At 43.6% G+C, this 23,896-nt stretch overlaps 1 protein-coding gene across 1 annotated transcript in view; it reads right to left on the bottom strand.

Moving 5' to 3' along the window:
* Window positions 1-271: 271 nt before the first annotated feature.
* The window catches only part of LOC148106767 (focal adhesion kinase 1-like), a 49,755-nt gene continuing 26,130 nt past the window's right edge, over window positions 272-23,896 (bottom strand). Inside the window, exons 3-4 of the mRNA XM_087860465.1 lie at window positions 10,633-10,859; window positions 272-601 (exon numbers count right to left, since the gene is read on the bottom strand). Of these exons, the coding sequence (XP_087716591.1) occupies window positions 431-601; window positions 10,633-10,827 (366 nt within the window). The 5' untranslated portion in view covers window positions 10,828-10,859 and the 3' untranslated portion in view covers window positions 272-430. The remainder of the gene's footprint in view (window positions 602-10,632; window positions 10,860-23,896) is intronic.

Genomic DNA, 23,896 nt, shown 5'->3' with positions numbered 1-23,896 from the left:
GAGCGTACCGGGCTCGGCTCGCGAGCCATGCTGCCCGTTCATGAGATAATTAGATGTGGTCTCCTCAGGGCTCAGGAAGTCCTGCTGCACAAAAGAATGCTAACAGGACAGAAAGGAAAAGAATGAGGAATTGAGCTCTTCGAGCCGAGGCTGAAACAAAGGAGTCCTGACAAGAGAAGTGTGACTAGCCAAAGGCCATCACCACAGAACCCCTGAGAAGCTCAGGCAGTCCAGAGTCGGTGGTGCCACAAAGACAGACGGAACAGAAGTCTAGAAGAGATCACTGGTTAATCATTACCAGCCAATTTTATTTATACAGGAGTCGTAATTACAATCAGTAAGAAAATTAAGCAAAGACGTTCATCCTCTTGTGTGTGATTTAATATGCAAACAAATCAAGTGTGAGTCACGCCAAAGTAGGTATGTAATCTTACTTCCACTCCTCTGGTGGGTGTGCAAGTTCATACTTCTCCCTCACATTGGAGACACCCATATCCAAATGGAGCCAGTGAACCTCCTCTGACCGCAGGTGACTGAGGCGAAATCCATAGCAGGCCACGTGCTTTACTTTGTGACTGTCCACTATCTTCTGAATGCTCCCCTAAAACATACCCCCCACAAAAATGACTGTTATAAACAAACAGAAAAAAAACAACTGTATGCTAAAAATTAATGCAATGTGCATTTCTTTTAGTTAGTTAGCAGAAATCTTTGGTAAAAAGAGTATCAAGTTAAATAAATTACTTCATTTTTCTCAGGAATGTTTTTTCTCAAATAGTATTTTTATGAACAAGGAAGAGTTCTGAATAAAACACAAGAGGCTCTTCCCTTTTCATTAGTGATAACCGAGGCACGGAAACGTAACATGCATTTCTGCAGCTCTACCTCTGCGGCACCCCCAAAACCTGACCAAGCATTCCGGCCGCCCCCTGGAGGTCACGTGCTGAGAACTAGACCTAAGGAGGGGGTCCCACTTTCTGAACCCAGGACAGCATACTGGTTTAGACCAGGCTACAACTTCATGTCATTTCTTAAGAAACACAGTTAGAAACATACAATGAAGGCCACGCTTCTGATAGTATCGATGATGTAGGAGAAGTTACTGGAAGCTAGGCCTACCCAATCTACTATGAGCTCTCTGTCGCTTACAATGCAGCAATCTAAAATAGTCCCCAAACCTAACGCTCCTGACACACGTGCCCATGAGTTCAGAGTTGAAGGCGGCAGGGAAGGCTGCCTCGCAAAGATGAAGCTTATCCTGGGACGAGGGCAAGGAAGCCGTAACCCCGAGTCTTGACCTGTGCTCTCACGGTTGTGGAGGTCTCGTGCGTACAGGGATGTAAATGGGCAGCACATATGGAAGACTCACAGGGGAATACAGCAGAGACCATCCGCTCCCTTACGTGAAGGTGTGCTCATGATAACCACTGCACTCTTCTCAACACTTCAGGCCATTCATAATTTTTAATGAGGCTGCTATTAACATGCAAATGACTGCTAAAGAAAATCACTGTTTTTTTAAATTAGCAATTAACTGAAAGCATCATATTACTTGTAATATAAGGCACATCTTAAAAAGTTCCTACGTATACTAAATATGTCTATATTAGGGCATGATGCTGTTGATAATAAGAATGTTCCTATCCCTACTCATGAGAAAAGATAAGTAACGTGTCCTATATATGCAAAACCTGTCAAGGACCCAGTGTGTCCACACTAAAGGCATCATCACCTGCCCGTGGTCAGCCTCCCCTTCAGACTACTGGATCCCAGGAGAAGGTTGTGTATCAAGCACGGGAGAGTGACATCATCGGGGAGAAAGCACGGACAAAGGACAGGCTGGAGGAGTCAAAGGCAGATGAGCTCTCTGTGGGACAGGAAGGATGTGTGCAGCCTACAGATGTCTGGGTGAAACTGAAGTAAGCATAAATGTCCTTCCTGGCTTTTGATTCAAGGCCCAGAATTTCTGTCAGGCCACCACGAAAGACGCTGCAGGTTGTGTCTACCCAAGGGCACCCAGCCACGGGGCAGCGGGAGCCGAAACCCAGCCCGCCCCCTAGTCTTCACCTCTTGTGCTCTGGGGCAGGGGATCTGCCTAGGGGGAAGAGACAGCCATTTCGAGTAATTCTTTCAGCGGCAACTTCTGCAGCTTCTCCTTGCCAACAACACAAATCCCTGAGCTGCACAGGACAGGCACTGGCACCGCTTTCGAATTCCCACGAAAGCGCTTTGTCTTCCTGTCCCAGCTCTACCAATTCACTACCGAGAGCACACCGACACCGGTGGCCCTCACTAAAGCTCGGGTTTTAGCACATCTCTTTACTCCACAGCAGCTCCCTGCTAGCACAGACTCCAGAGCTGCCTCTCTGCTGTTAGGGCCGAAGTTGATGTTCACATCTGTCCCCAACCCTCTGTCTCAGCAGGTCTATCCTTCGGGGACAAACGGTTTCTTACTGTTGATGTACCATCCACAGTCTGAGGGAAATCCCACCCTTTCTGGATGCCCTCCCTGATGACCCCTAGCAAAGGTTATCTTCATGACCTCTCAAGGAATGGGCACACAGATGCCTACCTGCAGAGAGGCAAGTGTACGGACGCTTAGTCCAGAGCTGCGGAGCCCAGGGGAAAGACAGGCTCCCAATCTGGAGTTTTATGGGATAGATAGAGTTTTAGTCCATTCACTTGATCACGCCACCTGAAGACACCCAGTGTGACCTCAGGTTGGGTTCTGTTGAACAAAGAGTTCCCATCCTGCAGGACCTCCTCATTAAACAAGGTAGCAACTTTCACTTTCCACTAAAAAATTAAAAGCAATAAACACACAGACATTTCCCTTTATTTCACGTTTTGCTTTTTCTTTATGCTTCCATACTGTGTTCTGTCCTGTTTCTCTAGAACTCCTGAATATCTCACTGCTGACTCAGTTTGAATGGTGGCCAAGATTATGAATACACAGGACTTCTATATTTGAAGCTCAGTACATACACTCAGTAACTTAAATAATTTTGAGAACCAAATAGTTGGTTCTGCATAACTGAAAAATAACTTTGAGGACTAGGTATTTAGTAAGGAATGCACACTCAAAAAAAAAAACAAAAAACCCCAAACCCAACATTACTACCATATGGAAAAGTATGCATGTATTATTTCTGGAAGACGTACATTCAGAAAAAGATCTCTAGGGAGATAACAGGACAAGGCTTTATAATTTGCCACTAATGGCAGCTGAATTACATTTAAATTTCTCATCCTGGTTTGATGTCCCAGGACAATCCTACCCTACAGTATATAAACCTACACTTTGCTACTCTGAACTATCCCTTTACTCATCTGTATCATATCCCAGAATTTGGAAATATATAATTTTCCTGATTAATTTTCACATGAGATATTCGCAGGAAAAGAATTCTTCTTGAGGATGAAAAGACACTAGCCAGTGTGTACACGAGGCTTCCATCTTATCAGGAACATAGCACGTAGCCTCAGAGCCATTCTACTACGGGTGGACAGTTATTTTCTTGTCAGCTTCCTTGCTCTAGTGGAGAAAGGGAAGTGGAGATGCACGCAATTCTGCTATGAACGAGCTTCTAGCTGGCATCGTACACATGCAGCAGCACTGCTTAGAAACAGACGCACTGGGTCAAAAGCTACTTTAAAATGTGACGTTTTGGAAGTATGGCCACCAGGGAAACTATACCAATTATACTTGGCACACAATGTTAGAGACTGTCCTTCACCTCATGCCAATGCTGGGTAAAATTAATCTTAAAGTGTTTATCGATGTGACGGACCATAGAAGGGGGGGCATTTCATTATTATAATTTACATTTCCCTCATTATATACTAGTGAGATGACACTGTACTTTCATTTCTAAAAGTTCTTTTTATGATTCTGCTTGGTTCCACTTGGTCACTTATCTTTCAGACTATGCTCTAGAAAGAAATAATGACCTTTCCACTGGTAGAAAGAAATCCTGCAAACCATTCCTTCATGTTCATCCACTCTTGAATGTTCACTCACTCTTTTGGTCATTTGCATCTAGCCTACATCTGGTGGTAAGACAGCACCCTTAGCCTCCAAAGCCTTAATCTAGAAGGAGAGAGGTGAGCATGAACAGTCTGTGGGGAAGGTGGCAACAAGATAACAAGAGATACTTGCTGTGTCTAGCTGTCTTCTCACAGTGATTTGCAAGATGTCTTTATTCTGAGAGAGATCTAAAACCACACACTGTGTTGTGAACAGTGCTCGTGTCTCTACTTCCCCCCAGGAGTTACAAGTGCACTCATCACTACTGATCTGTTTGTTACAACATCCAGCCGTTATTTTTCTGCGTCTCTCTTTCAGATGCTCCTCACAGTAAGGAAACTGACAGCTGTTACTGTCCTCGGCTCCTCCTGTGCAGGTCTTTCTGTACCACAAAGAAGGCGTGGAGATCCACACCCTGCTCTCCAACATGAGTGCAGCCCTTCTGTCGGCTCAGCACTCACGCAGAAGTCGGCCCCAACTCGGCCAAGACAAAGCACGCCTGTGTCTATCTGCTCCCTACTGCTGCTGTAACCAATAACCACACACGGAGGGGCTTAAAAGAACACAAACGTATACTTCTCCGTTCTGGAAGATCCCAAATCTGAAATGGGTCTCACTGGGCTAAAATCCAGGTGTTGGAAGGGATGTGCTGCTTTCTGGAAGATCTCGGCTGGCTTTCTCCAGCTGCTAGAGGCCCCTCTGTGCGTCTGCACTGCAGCCAACCCTTCATCCGCAGTCCCCTCCCTCGGACCACAGCCAGAAAAGGTCTGCGGCTCCTCATCTCCCCCATCTCAAGGTCCTCTTCATCTCGGTAACATCTTCAAAGTCCCTTCTGCCATGGAAGGTCACATATACACAGGTTCTAGATTAGGATGTGGACGTCTTTAAGGGCCATTCTTCTCCCTACCACAATCGCCACCTCTAAGCATCTAGTGATAAGAGAATTCTTTCTCATGCTCTTACTGTCCCATATTCTTCTTAACACTGCTTTTGAGTCTGTTTTTTTCCTTAAGGATTTTCTTTCTAGTTTCTTCCTGGACGATACTCTCCCTCCATTAAAGGAATAATTTAACTAAAATCTCTGTAGTCCTTTCCTGCACCAAAGTTATCTGAAAAACCATAATCAGTGTTCGAGCTTTTAAATGCGCATTCACCCGATCCTCTATCAGACAGAAGAAGTTTACGTCTGAGACACACATAAGGCATCTGTGACACCACCTAGCAGTGAACACTGGAGACCACGGGACTACCACACACGGAGTTCCCCAGGCAGCCCTCTGGGCTGAACTCAGGGAAAACTGCCCGCTGGCTGCCTTCCCCTACAGCCACTAGCCATTCTTAGCACAGCACTGTTCACAGAGCTCCTAACTCCCACAAACTCAGAGAATCCCACACTGTTCACGTGTCTGCCCACTCTGGTCAGCAAGCCGATTTTAAATTGGTCAGAATGCTTCTCTCTACTGTTATTCTTCCTACTACCAGCTTGGTTACAATAGTTAGTCCTAATCCAACCAACTCCATTCACCTTTTAGCAAACTACAGGACTGAATTTCTTGTGTTCACTTCCTCTTGCAGGTTCAGGTAATTACATCACCTTCCTCTAGAGGCTCACGAGGAGCACTGAAACCTCGCAGTGTACTACGTAGTCAGGAAAGGGCACTGGGCCTGTTAATAAACTTGAAGATAACTTTGAAGGTGACAAGAATATTGTCCAACAACTCAACTGCAACTTAATCTTTAGCAGCATTATATGGTATTTGCCCAGATTTGGTGTCTGGGTAGAAAATGGATTATTCTAGACCCTGTGATTTAAGGAAAATAGTAACAAGGTAGGAATGAAGGTCTGACAGAAGTTATCAGTAAGGACAGGTATGGTTTTCAATAGGTGTAATCTCTGATTATCAATTCAATTTCTTTTACGGTCATCAGTCTACTACTTTCTACTTCTGCAACCAATGTTCCTAATTTACATTTCTGTCAGAAGTACTCCATTTCATCTAGGATTCGTGTAGTTACTCCAATGGGGTTCTGTCAAGCACCAGTCTGTGTGCCTGCTAGGCCCTGCTGAAGATGCCGGGGACAATACCAGGAGGCAGAAAGGCCCCTGCTGTCACAGAGCTTACGGTCTAGGGAAGAAAGCAGAGAATAAAAGAGCAAACCAATCAAGAAACAAGACAATCTCAGCAAGGACCAATCATCATCCAAATGGGGTGACGGGCAATAGAAAAGGTGGCAGAGAGGGAGCTCTCCGGGGCTGGGAGGCCGAGGGAACGAGGGCAGTCACTGGAAATAAGAACAGGCCACAAAGAGCCAGATCGTGTAGGTCCTCGTAGGCTGCTGAAGGAATCTGGCTTTCCTCTGAGAGAAATGGGGAGTTGCTGGAGGTTTTGAGCAAATGACTGATTACAAGACTGGCATGTTAGAGAAACAGCGCAGGAAGCTGAAAGTCAAAGGGAGCGAGCTGGAGGAGAGAAGGTCATGGGGCGTGACAGGGAGAGGAGAGTCAGGGGCTTCTGAAGGACCTGAACGTTCACCCTACATGAGACAGGAAGCCACAGGAAGGTTCTGAGTTGAGGAGTGACACGCTCTGGCTTTCATTTTCATAGGGTCACCTGGCTGCTGGGCTGTGAACAGACTCAGGGGTTCCAGGGGGACAGCGGGATGTCAGGAGACCATGTGGCTCGAAGAAGGTGTCGCAGTAGGGGTCAGATGAAGTGGGAGGATTCTAGGTGCATCTGGTGACCGTGTGGCAGGACCGTCTAACGTACTGGGTGTAGGACGTAAGCAAAGGAGGAGGAACAGATGATTCTAAGTGTCTGAAAGAAGGGAAGCCCTCAGACTGACACACAGTCCTTTCAGAGTCAGAAGCGTAGAGACGGAGGAGAGGGGCAGATGCAGCTGGGCGGCACACAGGTCCCAAGTTCAGAGGGAGACCAGTCAGAATGAGGGCAGGTGTGGAAAAGGCAGAGCTGGATTAAACGGTGGTCACAGCTTGAAGAGACCAAGAAGATGGAGGAGAGGTGCACGGGGGCTGCACGGAGACCACAGCACGGTGGTGACCTGTGGCCGCCTGCATCCCTACAGCACTTCTTTCTGGGTTCACGGATCTGTTCTATTATGTCTCCTGTTTTCTTAAAGACAGCCTGTGGGATTAACGGTCTACACCCTTATTTCTCTAAAGACATCTTCATTCCCAGTCTTCATGATTGGTAGTCTGTCTGGAAGACTTCTGCGGTACAACTTACTTTCCTGAGCCCTGAGAAGATGCTGTTCCAGTGTTGTCCTGCATCCAGCATTGCTGATGAAAAGTAAATGTCATTCTGTTTCCCAAGTAGGGGATTCCTCTGGTAGAATCTGGAATTTTCTATACACCCTTATTATTCTGAAGTACCACTACAATGTTTCTAGATGACCATTCTAATTCAATATAGTCCAGCATGAGTTAACCCCAATCTGAGCTCCGGAGCTGCCTGGGGCCTGCTACTGACCCGGGGCCAACGCTATGGCCGAGGTAGGTGATGTCTGCCTCCGTGGGCTGCTGCTTATTTAGGGGCAGGATGCACCAGTCTGCCAGCACTTGGCAGGAATCATGACCGGCGTTATGACTCGCACCTGATTTTGGTCGCATCTGGGCAGCCACACCAGTCAGGTTGAGGCAGATGACGTAGACAGAACGTGCTTACGTGCCCATCTCACAGACCCCCCCCCCCCCGCCCGAAGAAGGTGCTGGGCCTCCTCCTACACAGGTGGCCACGTGGGCCAGGGATGGCCTCCGAGTGTCCGAGGCCATGAGGCCTGCACCTGAGACACTGCTTTGTACGCTTTGCCTATAAATGGTGGAGTCCTAGGAATCCTTTCAACAACCAAACATTTAAATTAATTAAAGTAGCACATATCTGTAAAAGGAGTAAAATTACTAACTGCAGCATGAGAAATAAAACCTCTATAATGAATTACAACAAGAATCCAGATATTTTCTCAACATCTCCAAAGGTGCTGGTTCTTGAGTCAAGCAAATTACTTTCTACTGAGCACAACTGTCTAGCAGAAATGAAAATGCAAGCTGTACATGTTCCTTTAAAATTTCTAAAAATAAATAAATAAATAGAAATGGGTGAATTCCATTTTAATAACATTTTATTTCACCTACTATATGTCAAGAACATGATCTTTTCAACAGGCAATCAAAACAGGTTATTAATGAGATATTTTACCTTCTTTTTTCACACTAAGTCTTCAAAACCTTGTATTTTTACACTTACAAGACATCGGCTGAGACTGGCTACGCCCGAGTGTCCACCTGCTGCACACGGCGACCGGAGCAGGCAGTGCAGCAGGGTGGGGTCTGAATCGAATTATTCAGCTCCTTTGGGTTCTTTTCTAATATTCGGTTACTTTGGATAACAGTAAGCGATCTCTTTTCAGAAACTGGGCGGCCTGGCTTCCTCTTTGCTACCATTATTAAATGGTCTGTTGCTTTCTACCAAGTGCCTATGCTTCCACTCTGAACTCAGCCCCCCACCCCATTTCTGCCGGAGGTCACTGGGCCTCAAATGCTGCCACGTTCCTTCCACTGTACCCCTAACGATATATGCCGGTTCCTTTATCTGTAGTGTTCCTTGTGTGGTGCTTCTTGGGGAGAAAGACTGCATGGACATGTGCTTCAGTACTCTTCTGTTCAGTTGTGCAAATCCATTACTTTAGAATTAAACTACTGCATTTTCAAATGTTATAGCATTAAATGAATGTGAGTGATGAATAACGCCCACCTTCCATCACAGGAAAAGCTGTGGTGAACCAATGCCAACTCAGAGTTCTTTGCCTCAAGGTGAAAATCATCAACTGATGGGACTTATTTAATTTCAAACATTTATCAATTACTATGAAGTAAAACCACCTGGTTCTCAGGCACATGGATTTGCTCATACTGATCTTCATAAAAGTCCGACAAATATGTTCTCATAACTTAGGAATGTGAATCTGGTTTAAGTTCTTCTTCACAATATAAATGTTTTCATCTGGTAAGTTTGTAACATTGGCTAAAGGCTTGACATATGCCCAGGGATCATTGGTTTTCTCCTTGATATGGATCCTCTTGTGTATAGTAAATTTGATACCAAAACACCTTTGTCGCGGAGCCTTTCCACGGTGCATTTTCAGTTATAATCAATCTTGAATGTTTGCTAAATGTCTTGTCAAATTCACATCTCTGAAAGGGCTCCCCTCCTGTACAAATACTCGGAAGTTTATTAAGGCTAATGCAGTGCTTTAAGAGACTTCCTCATTCACTGTAACTGAAATTCACAAAGACTAGAACATATACTAAGAGCCTTCCCGTAAGCTCTACATTTGCAAGGTTTCTCTCCAATATGAATCTTCCAGTTAACATTAAGGTAGAACACTGGCTGCTGGCCTTTCTACCAAGTGACTCTGTTTATAAAATTAAATATAAAATAAAACTATGGGAAAGCTAGAAAAAGCCATCAAGCTTCATAAAAAGTTGAAGCTTTTTAAAACAAGAGACTACTATATTTCAATTATACCGCAAGTAGATGTTAGTACATATTTAAACCCTGAATGAATTATTCACCTTTGAATAATCCATCTGAACAGTGAGTACTGCAATATTATAGAGGTAATGGAAATTACATAGAACTTCAATGTAATACTGTGCCCTTCAATCTAAATTCTGTCAATCCCTTTAATTTGCTTAAAAGTACTTAAGGCATATAAGTTTAAGAGCAGCAGATTAAATAGCTTCATTAGTATAAAAAGAAAGGGGGGAAAAAAGATGTATCTGTTCATCCTGGCATTGGACACTGTCCTCCTTAGAGATGAACACGGAGTAGGCAGAGGGAAGGAAGGAGCAGTTTCTCTGTAACACCTGGCCAAAGTAAACACCTGCTGAAAACTGGCGTCCTGAACTCAGTTTTCTGAAACCACACCGCTACCCTCTCATCCCCCACTCTCAGCAATCTTGGCCCACGAAGCGCCTCTCACCTCTCTTGGCCACGATGCTCACTGACCGCCCACAGGCTACCACCTACACTCAACATTACTCACACAGGCAACCTCGCCACCAGGATTGCCTTGGGAAGCACACTCTGCACTGCAACTAAGGCCATGGGTGTCTCCTCCCCACCACAGTAGACAGTAAGCTGTATGAGCAGGGACCCTTTATATCCCCAGAACCTTGACAAATGTCTGGTGTGTGGAACCAATCAGTTTTTGAAGAACCTATCCTATCTGGAGTCATGCAGATACCTTCAAAATTCACTTTATAGAAAATAATTTATTTCCTAAGTATTAGAGGTTGTTTTAATTGCTTTGTTCTCTTATGTCCTAAGAAGTTTAAAAAAAAAAAAAAGGAGAGAAAAACATCAATAGCATTATATGAATAACATGATTCAGTTATTATTTTCCTAAGATATTTTACAATTAAAATTCTGTCAGTCACATATTAAGTGAATAAATAATATAAAGAAAAAGTTAACATCACTGTAATATGGCAATAAAAATTTTTATCTTTTTTGGTGTGTGCCATTAACCTAGGCCCATGTAACTTTAATGTCCATGAAGGGTCTCTCCCAGGAAAATGCACTTACCCTGACATCGGTAGCATCTCCATGCCTGATCATACTGGCCCAAGTAGCTGGCTCACTGCTGTTTTCAAAATAATGAAAGACCTTCAACACTCGCTCCATTGCCCCAGGGGAACGTTCCACTCCGGTACCCAGGTGAGTTTTGGTACTCGAATTTGGTGTGTGATTCAAGTTTGGGTCAAGGTAAGCAGCTGCCATTATTTTGCTAGATGCTATGTATCTGTCATACTCTAGAAGGGGGAAAAAAGCTGTCAGTGTACCATATTTGAAATCTATAAAAATGTGGTTAAAATCTATTAAAACATGATATACTGATCCTTATATTAACAACACTGCTCTATGTTCTTCCCCTGTGGTCATGTCATATGCAGAAGGTGAGCATCGGGAGAGCAGAGACCTGACTGACCAAGATAATCGCTGTACTCTCCTGCACCCGGAGCACTACCGAATTCACGATAGCATAACAAATATTTGTTAAATTTTCTTAACAAATTAAAAGACCAGGAGTCCTATTTTAGCTCTGTCAAACATTCACCATGTTATCTATGAACAATGTCACCTCACCGTCCACCCTTTTAAAATCATAGCCTTTAAATCTGTGGGAAAACCTCACAGGAAAGCCAAATATGTTAATTTTGCTGACTACTTCTGAAAACCTATACATGAGATGCAAGTTCTTTCTTCATACAATAAAAATGCAATGAGTGGTCATGACACATACTAGGCACTGGTGACAAAAACCCCAGAGTTAAAACCAAGTCCTCCCACTTATCCAGTCCCTCAGCAGGAGGAGAGTCAGACAAGTCACAACTGAAAATAAAACGAAACCAGAAAGCACAAACCAACCACTGTCTGGTCTGTCGGTGTGATAGGAAGACTTCCATTTGAATGTGGGGCAATAGCTTGGCCAACATGAACACTCCCACTGAGAAAAGTCAGGTTAAAAACCAGACCAACGGGGCGCCTGGGTGGCACAGCAGCTAAGCGTCTGCCTTCGGCTCAGGGCGTGATCCCGGCGTTGTGGGATCGAGCCTGACATCAGGCCCTTCTGCTATGAGCCTGCTTCTTCCTCTCCCACTCCCCCTGCTTGTGTTCCCTCTCTCGCTGGCTGTCTCTATCTCTGTCGAATAAATAAAAATCTTTAAAAAAAAAAACCAAAAAAACCAGACCAACGTTTGGAGTCCAAGATGTTGTGAGGCAACCAGGACAGCAGGGGACATAGGTGGAGACATGAAGAGACACTGAACAACAGCTGCCTCTTCCCAAAGGGCATTTGCCAATTCTGGGCCTTCAAGAGCCTGAAGATCCAAGAAAAAGCCACCAATGAGAGAGAAACCGGCTGAGCTTTTGGCAGTGAGAGACCAAGTTATGAGCATGGGGACCCTAGGACTCTGGTGAGCAGGACAGGGTGGAGAACTGAGCCACACACTCCGCTAGTTGTCCCTTTAAGATAGTTACCAATCCTGAAACCAAGCCCAAAGGGAGCCATTAGAAACTCAGTGAAGCTGAAGACAGGCAGAAGAGACTAGGAGTCCACCTGGGCCCAGCAGACAAAACGGGAACAGCATGACAGACAAACTCAATCTAACCAACAGAAAGCACTACACCCAAGCGCAATTCACCTCCGCAAGAGAAGTACCCACTAACTACGCACAGGAGGCAGTCACTAAAAATGACCACGTGGCGGGTGAAAGAGCAAGATTCAATAAATATCAAAGGACTAAAATTATTAAAAGTATATTCTGTCTCTAGCATTAAAGCTGGACAACAACAAAATAATTAAAAAATCACCAACTGTCTGGAAAAAAATCACCGTTTGGAAATTAAGCAACATATTTCAAGTAACCCATTAGCCAAAAAGAAACTCAAAGTATTCTCAATTCAACAATACAATTAAAAAGAAAGATCAATACTACATGCAGACAGAGCTGTGATTAGAATAAAATCTACGCTTTTATTATTTTTTTTAAAGACTTCATTTTTAAGTCATCTCTACACCCAGCCTGGGGCTTGAACTTACAACCCTGAGATCAAGTGTTGCACGTTCCACCTACTGAGTCAGCCTGGCGTCCCTAAGATCAATACTCTTAAATGCATGTATTAGAAATGAAGATTGGAAATTAATCATCTAAATATCCATATTTCGCAGTACAATTTGGAAGTTGAACAAAATCAAGGTTTGGTTTTTTTTTTTAACAAGAATAATGCAACTGATAGACCTCTAGCAAGACTAATCAAGGAAAAAAAAGATAAGGCGAAAACTAATGACAGCAAGAATGAAGCAGAACAGATAACAGAATGTTAATAATAGGAAGTAATGATAGAATATCAGATATTATTAAGAGAATATCATGACTATGTCAATGAACATAAAAGTTGAGATGCATACACAATTCTTTTTTAAAAGATTTTATTTATTTATTTAACAGAGAAAGAGAGAGCACAAAAGCTGGCAGAGGGGCAGAGGGAGAGGGAGAAGGAGGAGGAGGCTCCCCAGTGAGCAGGAAGCCTAGCTTGGGGCTTGATCTCAGGACCCTGGGATCAGGACCAAAGCCGAAGGCGGACACCTAACCGACGGAGCCACCCAGGTACCCTGAGATGGGGCATACACAATTCTTTGCAAAGTACAACTTAAGCCCAAGCCATTAGAAACTGCTGCTGTACGAAACCAAAACCATAAATATAAAGCCTATTTAAATAGACCTATTCCGTTAAAAATGGTCAATCTGCAATTAAAATTCTTCCCACAAAGGAATATCTGAATTCTTCCAATAATTTCAGGAAGAATAATATTAATCTTACAGAAATTCTTCCACTGAACAAATAGGGAACATTTCCCAACTTATCTTATGAAACCAGCAAAACACTGATACAAAACCAGTCAAGGACAATATGAGAAAGGGTACGAATCAATCTTTCTTATAAACACAGGTGCAAAAATCTTAAAAAAAACAAAAAATCAGCAAATGTCATCACGCAATATTTCATAATGTATCATGACCAAGAGGGATCCGTCAGAGGGAGGCAAGGGTGGTTAAACACTCAGACAGAGGTCTCTGTTTGCGGCAGTCTTCGTCACACTGTCAGAGCACGGGAGCCACCAAGACACCCTACAGCAGGTGAAAGGATAAAAAACACTGTGGTCTATCCAGGCAGTGGAATATTTAGTGCTAAAAAGCAATGAGCTACCAAACCATGAAAAGACTTGGAGGAACCTTCAATGCGTATTACTAAGTGAGAGAAGCCGATCACACTATATGATTCCAAATACATGACATTCTAGGAATGGCAAACCCACAGAGACAGTAAAAATTTCAGTGGATGCAGAGTTTGGGGGGGGCAAGGATGAAAAAGTGGAGCAAAAAGGACTTTTCGGGCAGCAAAAAGATTATGTAGGACAGTATAATGAGGATACATGTCATTATATATCTGTGCAAACCCGCAGAACGTACACCACAAGAGTGACCCTACAGTAAACCGTGGACTTCGGCGATAACTGATGTGTCCATGTAGGTTCACCAGTTATAACAGATGTACCACTCTGCTGGGGGATGCTGATAATGGGGAAGTGTAGCAAAAAGCCTCGCTTGGGACTTCTCATTCCATAGTTGAGACCTGCTCAGGCATCAGAGCTCTGACACTCAGCACACTGCCCCAGGCAGCACTGCGGGGAGGGTGGGGGAGGGGGGTGCAGGGCAGGGCTTCCTAAAACGGAATGCTAATCTCGCTGCTGACTATCGGAGCCTCGGCTCTCCCTTGAACACAGGAGATAGACACCTTTTCTGCTCTTGAAAGAAGTAGGGCAGTCCCAAGTCAGGGTGTGAGGAAACAAGGTGCTGACAAACCTTGGAGTTCAAGCTGGGCCTCACCCCACAGTCTGATATAAATACTCCATAAAATAGCACAGATGCAAGAGAGGAAGCAAAATACTCCCAGAGTTCCCTAGATGATACTCACTATAACACCCCAAGATCCCACCAAGACAGCAAACTGATTCTCCTTGAAATATGCCAGCCCTTTAATAAAACTTGAGATGTCTGCCAGAACATGAGAGAAGGAGCAAAGAATGCAAACTGATACAGCTCAATTTTAAAAACTTCAGACATAAACAAGTTTGGAGAGTTTTTAAGAAGTTGGTGATGACCCTAGTTACAGTAAATCCTTAAACAAACTAGACTGCTGTAAAAACTTTCCTCTCCCAAATGTTGTTCTTTCATACAAGATTTGGGTTTCTCTTCTCATCAAGAGTCTAATCTGAATACACTAAATTTCCTATATTGATTTTACTTAACAAAGAGCTAACGTTACTTAAATATTTAATGTTATATCAATACGTGACGGCCTGTATTTTCCAAAAGTCGCTGTGAAAGTGCCTCCTGCTCCAGTGTGACTCTGCCTCTCTCTTCCACAGGTGGAGGCCACGTTCCTTCCCCTCACATCTGGGGGGGCTCCTGACTCACCTAAGAAACATACCGCGCCAGGTATTAAGAGGCAAACTAGGTTCCCTTGGTTCTCTTGGGCTGCTCGCTCATGAAACCCAACCACATGCTACCCAGAAGCGCAAGAAGCCCGAGAACTGAGCTCCAAGAACCAAAGCCTGAGCTGAGCTGCCCGCTGACAGGCAGCATCGAGTTCCGAGGCCCGTGGCAGAGCCAGCCTCCGAGTGGGCCCTCTGGCTGCCCGCTGTGCCTCCTGAGCTCCCGCCACATGGAAACAGCTGTCCCTCTGGAGCCCTGTCCAGACAACAGATTGGAACAAAATAATTCTTGTCATTTTAAGCCACTAAGTGTTGGGATGACTTGTTATCAGCAAAGATAACTAATATCGCATGGATCCCAACTAAAGGAAGCACAGGTGGTTCTCGCTTTGCACAGGAGCGTGGGGCCTACGATGACTTGACAAAAGTGGTTTGAACAGCACTTGCCTTCTTCTTCCCCTCGCTCTATGACTAAAGACACAGAGTAAGTATCTTTCCAATGCCTTGGCAAACTGTCATGCTCCTTTCTAAGTTTTGGGTCAGCCTCCATCATCGTAGCCTCGTACATTCAGTGTCAAAAGCCACCTCCGAAACCGCCTCTGCTACGAACTTTCTTGCCACGTCTCCTCCTCCGGAACATCCTCTTTTTTGTCACAACTCTCTTCCTCACTTGTCAATAAGTTCACCTTTATTTGCAAAGCTCCTCTGACCACACAACTAGAAAGTCTGGCTCCACAGCAAAGTCAACATTCCTACAGTCAGCTATCTGCTTCTGTGACCGTCTCAGTCAGAACGCTGCACGGTGACCCGCACGGCGCAGGAAGCTTCTGCCGCACCGCACACCACACACTTACACTCTCCGTTACTTCCCGCCGCACTGCTGGGATTTCTGCGTCCGCATCACCTCCAGCTGTAGCACGCAGAGCCTGCCCAAACTCCACACACCGGCTTTAAGAGCTGAAATAACTGCTGGGTCCACTGGCCAGAGTAACGCAACTAAGTCCGCTGGTTCCTGGGGCGGCTTCATGCAAGCCGAGGGCTCGGCTGCTCCCGCTCCACGGTCACCAGCTTCACAGGACCTCGGCCCGTTCGATTTCACTTCCAGTGTGACCATTTCCTGCTTCAACGCTGCAACTCATCTTTGTTGTCCAATTCCCTCCTATGATGATCCATTTTTGTAAAATGTCACAAGGGTTTATCCCTGGCAAACAAGAAGGCACCACGACTACACATTTGCTGTCTGTGTATAAACTGAGTTACAGACGCAGGGTGGCCAGTCAGCAGCAGACTGGGAAAGAGCTACCGTGACCGGCCGCTGGTCACACTTCACATCTGTTGTTTCTATAGTGATCTGCAGACCAAGTCTGTACTTGATGCAATTGCCCACAGGTGATACCTGTGTTAACTAAAACGGAACCATTCTGTTGAGGACGGGTATTATTTAAGCCACAGAAACTGATATTCGTACATACTGGAACCATGCAAAGCATGGACTGCCGGCATAACAATTCAACTAATATCTTCATTACACAGACTGTTTTTTGGATTTCGGATAATATGGCAAACTATGTAAATCATTTACTTTACTTGAGATATCACTATAAAAATTTTAATGCTATATATCTGATGAAAATATTCAACATTAGACTTTAATATCAACTATAAATTAATTTCTAAGACTGCTAACACCGAGACCTTGAAAGTAATTGGTGAATAATTTTTGGAGACTTAAAAAAATTCCTAAGGAAATGAGGAATGGCAAAATATAAAGAATACAACTGTGCTGAGTTACATACAGTCTTACTTAATTCAGCCAATTTAAACATATGTTATTTGTAAAACCCACATTAACAAAGTGTTGTTAAGATGAACATGTTTTAAATCTAAAGTTAATGTGACAAGTGTAGTTAAGTCATAGCAGTTAAGTCATCATAACCTACTTGTGTTTGTTTATGTATTTATGTTTTAAAGATTTTATTTATTTACGAATGTAGGTTATGGGAGATTACTGACTCAATGAAATGATCCAATGTCAGAATCATCGGCATCCCCGAGGGGGTGGAGAAAAACAGAGGTCTAGAAGAGATATTTGAACAAATTGTAGCTGAAAACTCCCCTAATCTAGCAAGGGAAACAAACATTCGTGTCCAAGAGACAGAGAGGACCCCTCTCAAGCTCAACCACGACAAACCTACGCCACGTCACGTCATAGTGCAAATCGCAAATATTAGATCCAAGGATACAGTATTGAAAGCGGCCAGAGCAAAGAAATTTCTCACGTACCAAGGCAAAGGCATCAGAATTACGTCAGACCTGTCTACACAGACCTGGAATGAGAGAAAGGGTTGGGGGGGGGGCATTTTAAAAGCTCTTTCAGAGAAAAACATGCAGCCAAGAATCCTTTATCCAGCAAGGCTGTCATTCAGAATTGATGGAGAAATAAAGACATTTCAGAATCGCCAGTCATTAACCAATTTCGTAACCACGAAACCAGCCCTACAGGAGATATGAAGGGGGGTTCTATAAAGGTAAAAAGGCCCCAAGAGTGATACAGAAAAGAAAGTCACAACCAATACAAACAAAGACTTTACTGGCAACATGGCATCATTAAAATTCTATCTCTCAGTTCTTAGTGCCAATGTAAATGGTTTAAATACTCCCATAAGACGCCACAGGGTTGCAGACTGGATAAAAAGAAATGACCCATCCATTTGCTGTCTACAAGAGACTCATTTCGAACCCAAAGATGCATTCAGACTGAGAGTAAGGGGATGGAGTTCACGCAAATGGACCTCAAAAGAAAGCTGGGGTAGCAATTCTCATATCAGATAGATTGGATTTTAAACTAGAGACTATAGTTAGAGATGCAGAAGGGCACTATATTGGGGCGCCTGGGTGGCACAGTGGTTAAGAGTCTGCCTTCGGTTCAGGGCGTGATCCCGGCGTTGTGGGATCGGAGCCCACATCAGGCTCCTCTGCTGTGAGCCTGCTTCTTCCTCTCCCACTCCCCCTGCTTGTGTTCCCTCTCTCACTGGCTGTCTCTATCTCTGTCAAATAAATAAATAAATAAACCTTAAAAAAAAAAAAAAAGAAGGGCACTGTATTATTCTTAAAGGAAGTATTCAACAAATGGATATGACAATTATAAATATATATGCCCCCAACAGGGGAGCAGCAAGATACACAAGCCAACTCTTAACCAGAATAAAGAGACATATAGATAAAAATACATTAATAGTAGGGGACCTCAACACTCCACTATCAGAAATAGACAGAACACCCTGGCAAAAAATAAGCAAAGAATCAAAGGCTTTCAATGCCATACTCGACGAGTTGGACCTCATAGATATATATAGAACACTACACCCCAGAACCAAAGAATACTCATTCTATTCTAATGCCCATGGAACATTCTCAAGAATACACCATGTTCTGGGACACAAAACAGGTCTCAACCGATACCAAAAGATTGAAATTATCCCCTGCATATTCTCAGACCACAACGCTCTGAAATTGGAACTCAACCAGAGGAAAAATTTGGAAGAAACTCAAACACTTGGAGACTAAGAACCGTCCTGCTCAGGAATGACTCGATAAACTAGGAAATCAAAAATCAACTTAAACAATTTATGGAGACGAACGAGAATGAAAACACAACGGTCCAAAACCTATGGGATACTGCAAAGGCAGTCCTAAGGGGCAAATACACAGCCATCCAAGCCTCATTCAAAAGAATAGAAAAATCTAAAATGCAGCTTTTATATTCTCACCTCAAGAAGCTGGAACAGCAACAGAGGGACAGGCCTAATCCACTCACGAGGAAGCAGTTGACCAAAATTAGAGCAGAAATCAATCAATCAGAAACCAGAAGTACAGGAGAGCAGATCAACAGGACTAGAAGCTGGTTCTTTGAGAGAATCAATAAAATTGACAGACCACTGGCAAGACTTATCCAAAAGAAAAGAGAAAGAACCCAAATTATTAAAATTATGAATGAAAAAAGGAGAGGTCACGACCAACACCATTGAAATTGGAAGGATTATTAGAAATTTTTATCAACAGCTATATGCCAATAAACTAAGTAATCTGGAAGAGATGGAATCCTTCCTGGAAACCTATTAACTACCAAGATTGAAACAGGAAGAAATTGATTTCTTAAACAGGCCAATTAATTATGAAGAAATTGAGTCAGTGATAAACAACCTTCCAAAGAACAAAACTCCAGGCCCGGATGGTTTTCCTGGGGAATTCTACCAACCATTCAAAGAAGAAATAATACCTATTCTCCTAAAGCTATTTCAAAAAATAGAAACAGAAGGAAAGCTACCAAACTCATTCTATGAGGCCAATATTACCTTGATCCCCAAACCAGGCAAAGACCCCCTCAAAACGGAGAATGACAGACCGATTTCCCTAATGAATATGGACGCCAAAATCCTCAACAAGATACTTACTAATAGAATCCAACAGTACATTAAAAGGATTCTCCATCATGATCAAGTGGGATTCATACCTGGGATGCAAGCGTGGTTCAATATTCGCAAATCAATCAGCGTGATACATCATATCAACAAGAAAAGACTCAGGAACCATATGATCCTCTCAATTGATGCCGAAAAAGCATTTGACAAAATACAGCATCCTTTCCTGATTAAAACCCTTCAGAGTGTAGGAATAGAGGGTACACTTCTCAATCTCATAAAAGCCATCTATGAAAAGCCTACAGCAAATATCATTCTCAATGGGGAAAAGCTGGAAGCCTTTCCCTTAAGATCAGGAACACGACAAAGATGCCCACTCTCGCCACTATTATTCAACATAGTACTAGAAGTCCTTGCAACAGCAATCAGACGACAAAAAGGGATCAAAGGTATCCAAATCGGCAAAGAAGAAGTCAAAATGTCTCTCTTCGCAGATGACATGATACTCTATATGGAAAACCCAAAAGAAGCCACTCCCAAACTATTAGAAGTTATAGAGCAATTCAGTAATGTGGCGGGATACAAAATCAATGCTCAGAAATCAGTTGCATTTCTATACACGAATAACGAGACCGAAGAAAGAGAAATGAGGGAATCCATCCCATTTACAATAGCACCAAAAACCATACGTTACCTTCAAATTAACTTAACCAGAGACGTAAAGGGCCTATATTCTAGAAACTATAAATTACTCTTGAAAGACATTGAGGAAGACAGAAAAAGATGGAAAAATATTCCATGCTCATGGATCGGAAGAATTAACATAGTTAAAATGTCCATGCTACCCAGAACAATCTACACTTTCACTGCTATCCCGATCAAAATACCGAGGACATTTTTCAAAGAACTGGAACAAATAGTCCTTAAATTTGTATAGAAACAGAAAAGGCCCCAAATCTCCAAGGAACTGTTGAAAAGGAAAAACAAAGCTGGGGGCATCACAATGCCGGATTTCGAGCTGTACTACAAAGCTGTGATCACAAAGACAGCATGGTACTGGCACAAAAACAGACACATAGACCAATGGAACAGAACAGAGAACCCAGAAATGGACCCTCGGCTCTTTGGGCAACTAATCTTTGATAAAGCAAGAAAAAACATCCGGTGGGAAAAAGACAGTCTCTTCAATAAATGGTGCTGGGAAAATTGGACAGCTACATGCAAAAGAATGAAACTTGACCACTCTCTCACACCATACACAAAAATAAACTCCAAATGGATGAAAGACCTCGATGTGAGACAGGAATCCATCAAAATTCTAGAGGGGAGCACAGGCAGCAACCTCTACGACATCGGCCAAAGCAACCTTTTTCATGACACATCCCCAAAGGCAAGAGAAACAAAAGATAAAATGAACTTATGGGACTTCATCAAGATAAAAAGCTTCTGCACAGCCAAGGAAACAGTCAAAAAAACTAAGAGGCAGCCCACAGAATGGGAGAATATATTTACAAGTGACACTACAGATAAAGGACTGGTATCCAAGATCTACAAAGAACTTCTCAAACTCAATACACGAGAAACAAATAAACAAATCAAAAAATGGGCAGAAGATATGAACAGACACTTTTCCAATGAAGACATACAAATGGCTAACAGACACATGAAAAAATGTTCAAAATCATTAGCCATCAGGGAAATTCAAATCAAAACCACACTGAGATACCACCTTACGCCAGTTAGAATGGCAAAAATTGACAAGGCAAGAGACAACAATTGTTGGAGAGGATGTGGAGAAAGGGGATCCCTCCTACATTGTTGGTGGGAATGCAAGTTGGTACAGCCACTCTGGAAAACAGTGTGGAGGTCCCTTAAAAAGTTAAAAATTGAGCTACCCTATGATCCAGCCATTGCACTACTGGGTGTTTACACCAAAGATACAGACGTAGTGAAGAGAAGGGCCATATGCACCCCAATGTTCATAGCAGCAATGTCCACAATAGCTAAATCGTGGAAGGAGCCGAGATGCCCTTCAACCGATGACTGGATTAAGAAGTTGTGGTCCATATATACAATGGAATATTACTCAGCTATCAGAAAGAACGAATTCTCAACATTTGCTGCAACATGGACGGCACTGGAGGAGATAATGCTAAGTGAAATAAGTCAAGCAGAGAAAGACAACTATCATATGATTTCTCTCATCTATGGAACATAAGAACTAGGATGATCAGTAGGGGAAGAAAGGGATAAAGGAAGGGGGGGGTAATCAGAAGGGGGAATGAAACATGAGAGACTATGGATATGAGAAACAAACTGAGGGCCTCAGAGGGGAGGGGGGTGGGGGAATGGAATAGACCGGTGATGGGTAGTAAGGAGGGCACGTATTACATGGTGCACTGGGTGTTATACGCAACTAATGAATCATCGAGCCTTACATCGGAAACCGGGGATGTACTGTATGGTGACTAACATAATAAAATAAACAAATCATTAAAAAAAATAAAAATTTTATTTATTTGACAGAAAGAGAGAGAGAGCACAGCAGGGGGAGGAGGAGGGGGTAGGGGCACAGGGGAGAGACAGAAGCAGACCCTGATGTGAGGCTCTATCCCAAAACCCGGAGACCATGACCTGAGCCGAAGGCAGACCAACTGAGCCACCCAGGTGCCCCCACTTGTATATATTTAAACTCAGAAACAGAGAGGTGGCCACTGGCCAACACTGTCATCTATAAAAGGAGGAAAACCTAGAAACAATCAGAAATAATCTTTTCCATGGATCCAATTAGCACACCTAAAACAAATATGAAAGAGATTCTATCTTGGGATCCAGATGGAAAACTGATCTTTTCCTTTCTGAATATTATAGTAACTTTCTACATTGGACATTTCTAACATTGCTAAACCCTTCTCATTTTTTGTACTTGACAAAAACCAAAACTATACAACTGCTTTGTCAATTGAGAATATTAAAAATAATTAAGGCATACCCTGTGCTGGATTTCCTAAATTTTTTTAAAGATGTATTTATTTATTTGAGAGAGGGAGGGAAGGGGAGGGAGGGAAACATGTGAGCAGGGTGGGGAGAGGGCAGAGGGAGAGAGAGGATCTCACACAGACTCCCTGCTGAGTGCAGAGCCCAACAAGAGGAGGGATGCAGGACTCATTGCCGGGCTCAATCCCATGACCCATGAGACCAGGAACTTAGCGGAAACCAAGGGCTGGACATTCAACCATCTGAGCCACCCAGGTGCCCCTGGATTTCTAAACTTCTGATTGCTATGTTACGGAAGCCACCTCTGTGAGCTCGGGTGGCTGCACTGATGGCTCTAACAGGCATATGTCCTCCCATTTAAAGCCTGAAGCCTGTACTAACACCTGTGAAGGTAAAAGGAGAATCCCGGAGGCCCTACACACAACAAGCAGGTCTTATGTTTCTACTATTTCCGGTATCATGAAACAGTTGTCCAGTTCGATTTAATGAAGCCAGAAGGACTTCAATCAGATAACCCAACTGACCCTACCAAAACTCACAGATACTAGACATCTTTATCTTATGTTGGCTCAGTCTACTAACCAGTTCAGTGACCGTTCCAGTCCTCTCTGCCCTCCTACTATCTTTCCCTTTCCCTGTCTTTCCAAAACAAGCACATTAGCGGACAATCTGTCCAACTGTCTATTTGATTCTCTACCCCTACAACTTTCTAACAAGGACCTTAGAACTGAAGCTAGGAACACAAATGGTACTGTACTTCACCCCAAATCTAAGAATCACATTTCCTTTCACCTCCGATACCAGAATATTATTAACCCCAAGACACCTAAACTAGGCTCCAGGCGCCACTAACTAACCAACAATACTGGTATTTCCCTGAGCCCCAACGGAGCTCAGGGACTCTGAGGAATCGGGAGAACACGTGACCCCGAGGATCAACAGTCTGGGCCAGCAGCCTTCCTCAGAGAACTACACCGACACTAGTATGGCTCTATTTAAATTCTCTCAGGGTATCTGTATGCCCCACCGAGACCAATTTAATTACAGACTGACTGTTAAAAGCCAGGTATCACATGCAATAGATGTATATCCTCTCAAAACATAACCACCCAACTATTCTTTGTGGAATCAGGTGATCGCCCCCAGCATACCTGATCAAATGAACTCTGCAGTTCCTTGTATTTAGTAACGGTCGGAGGGTCTGAAAACCTGTAGTTCCCCGGTCTGTAGGAGGGTCTCTATGCTGGCTAGGAGCTCCCAGCCGAGAGCACGGGACCATGTTACCGGTAGCTACGGCCCACGGAACACGACACCAGCCCAAGCTCTAAGGGCTCACCTCACCAGCAAAAGTTCATCGGCTCACAGGCTTAGA

The sequence above is a fragment of the Ursus americanus genome, unplaced genomic scaffold (assembly GCF_024610735.1).
Source record: "Ursus americanus isolate L20-20 unplaced genomic scaffold, mUrsAme1.1.p SCAF_65, whole genome shotgun sequence".
In the NCBI taxonomy this organism is placed as follows: Eukaryota; Metazoa; Chordata; class Mammalia; order Carnivora; family Ursidae; genus Ursus; species Ursus americanus.
Note: the sequence above shows the minus strand (reverse complement) of the source record. Positions and strands in the feature narration are given on the sequence as shown.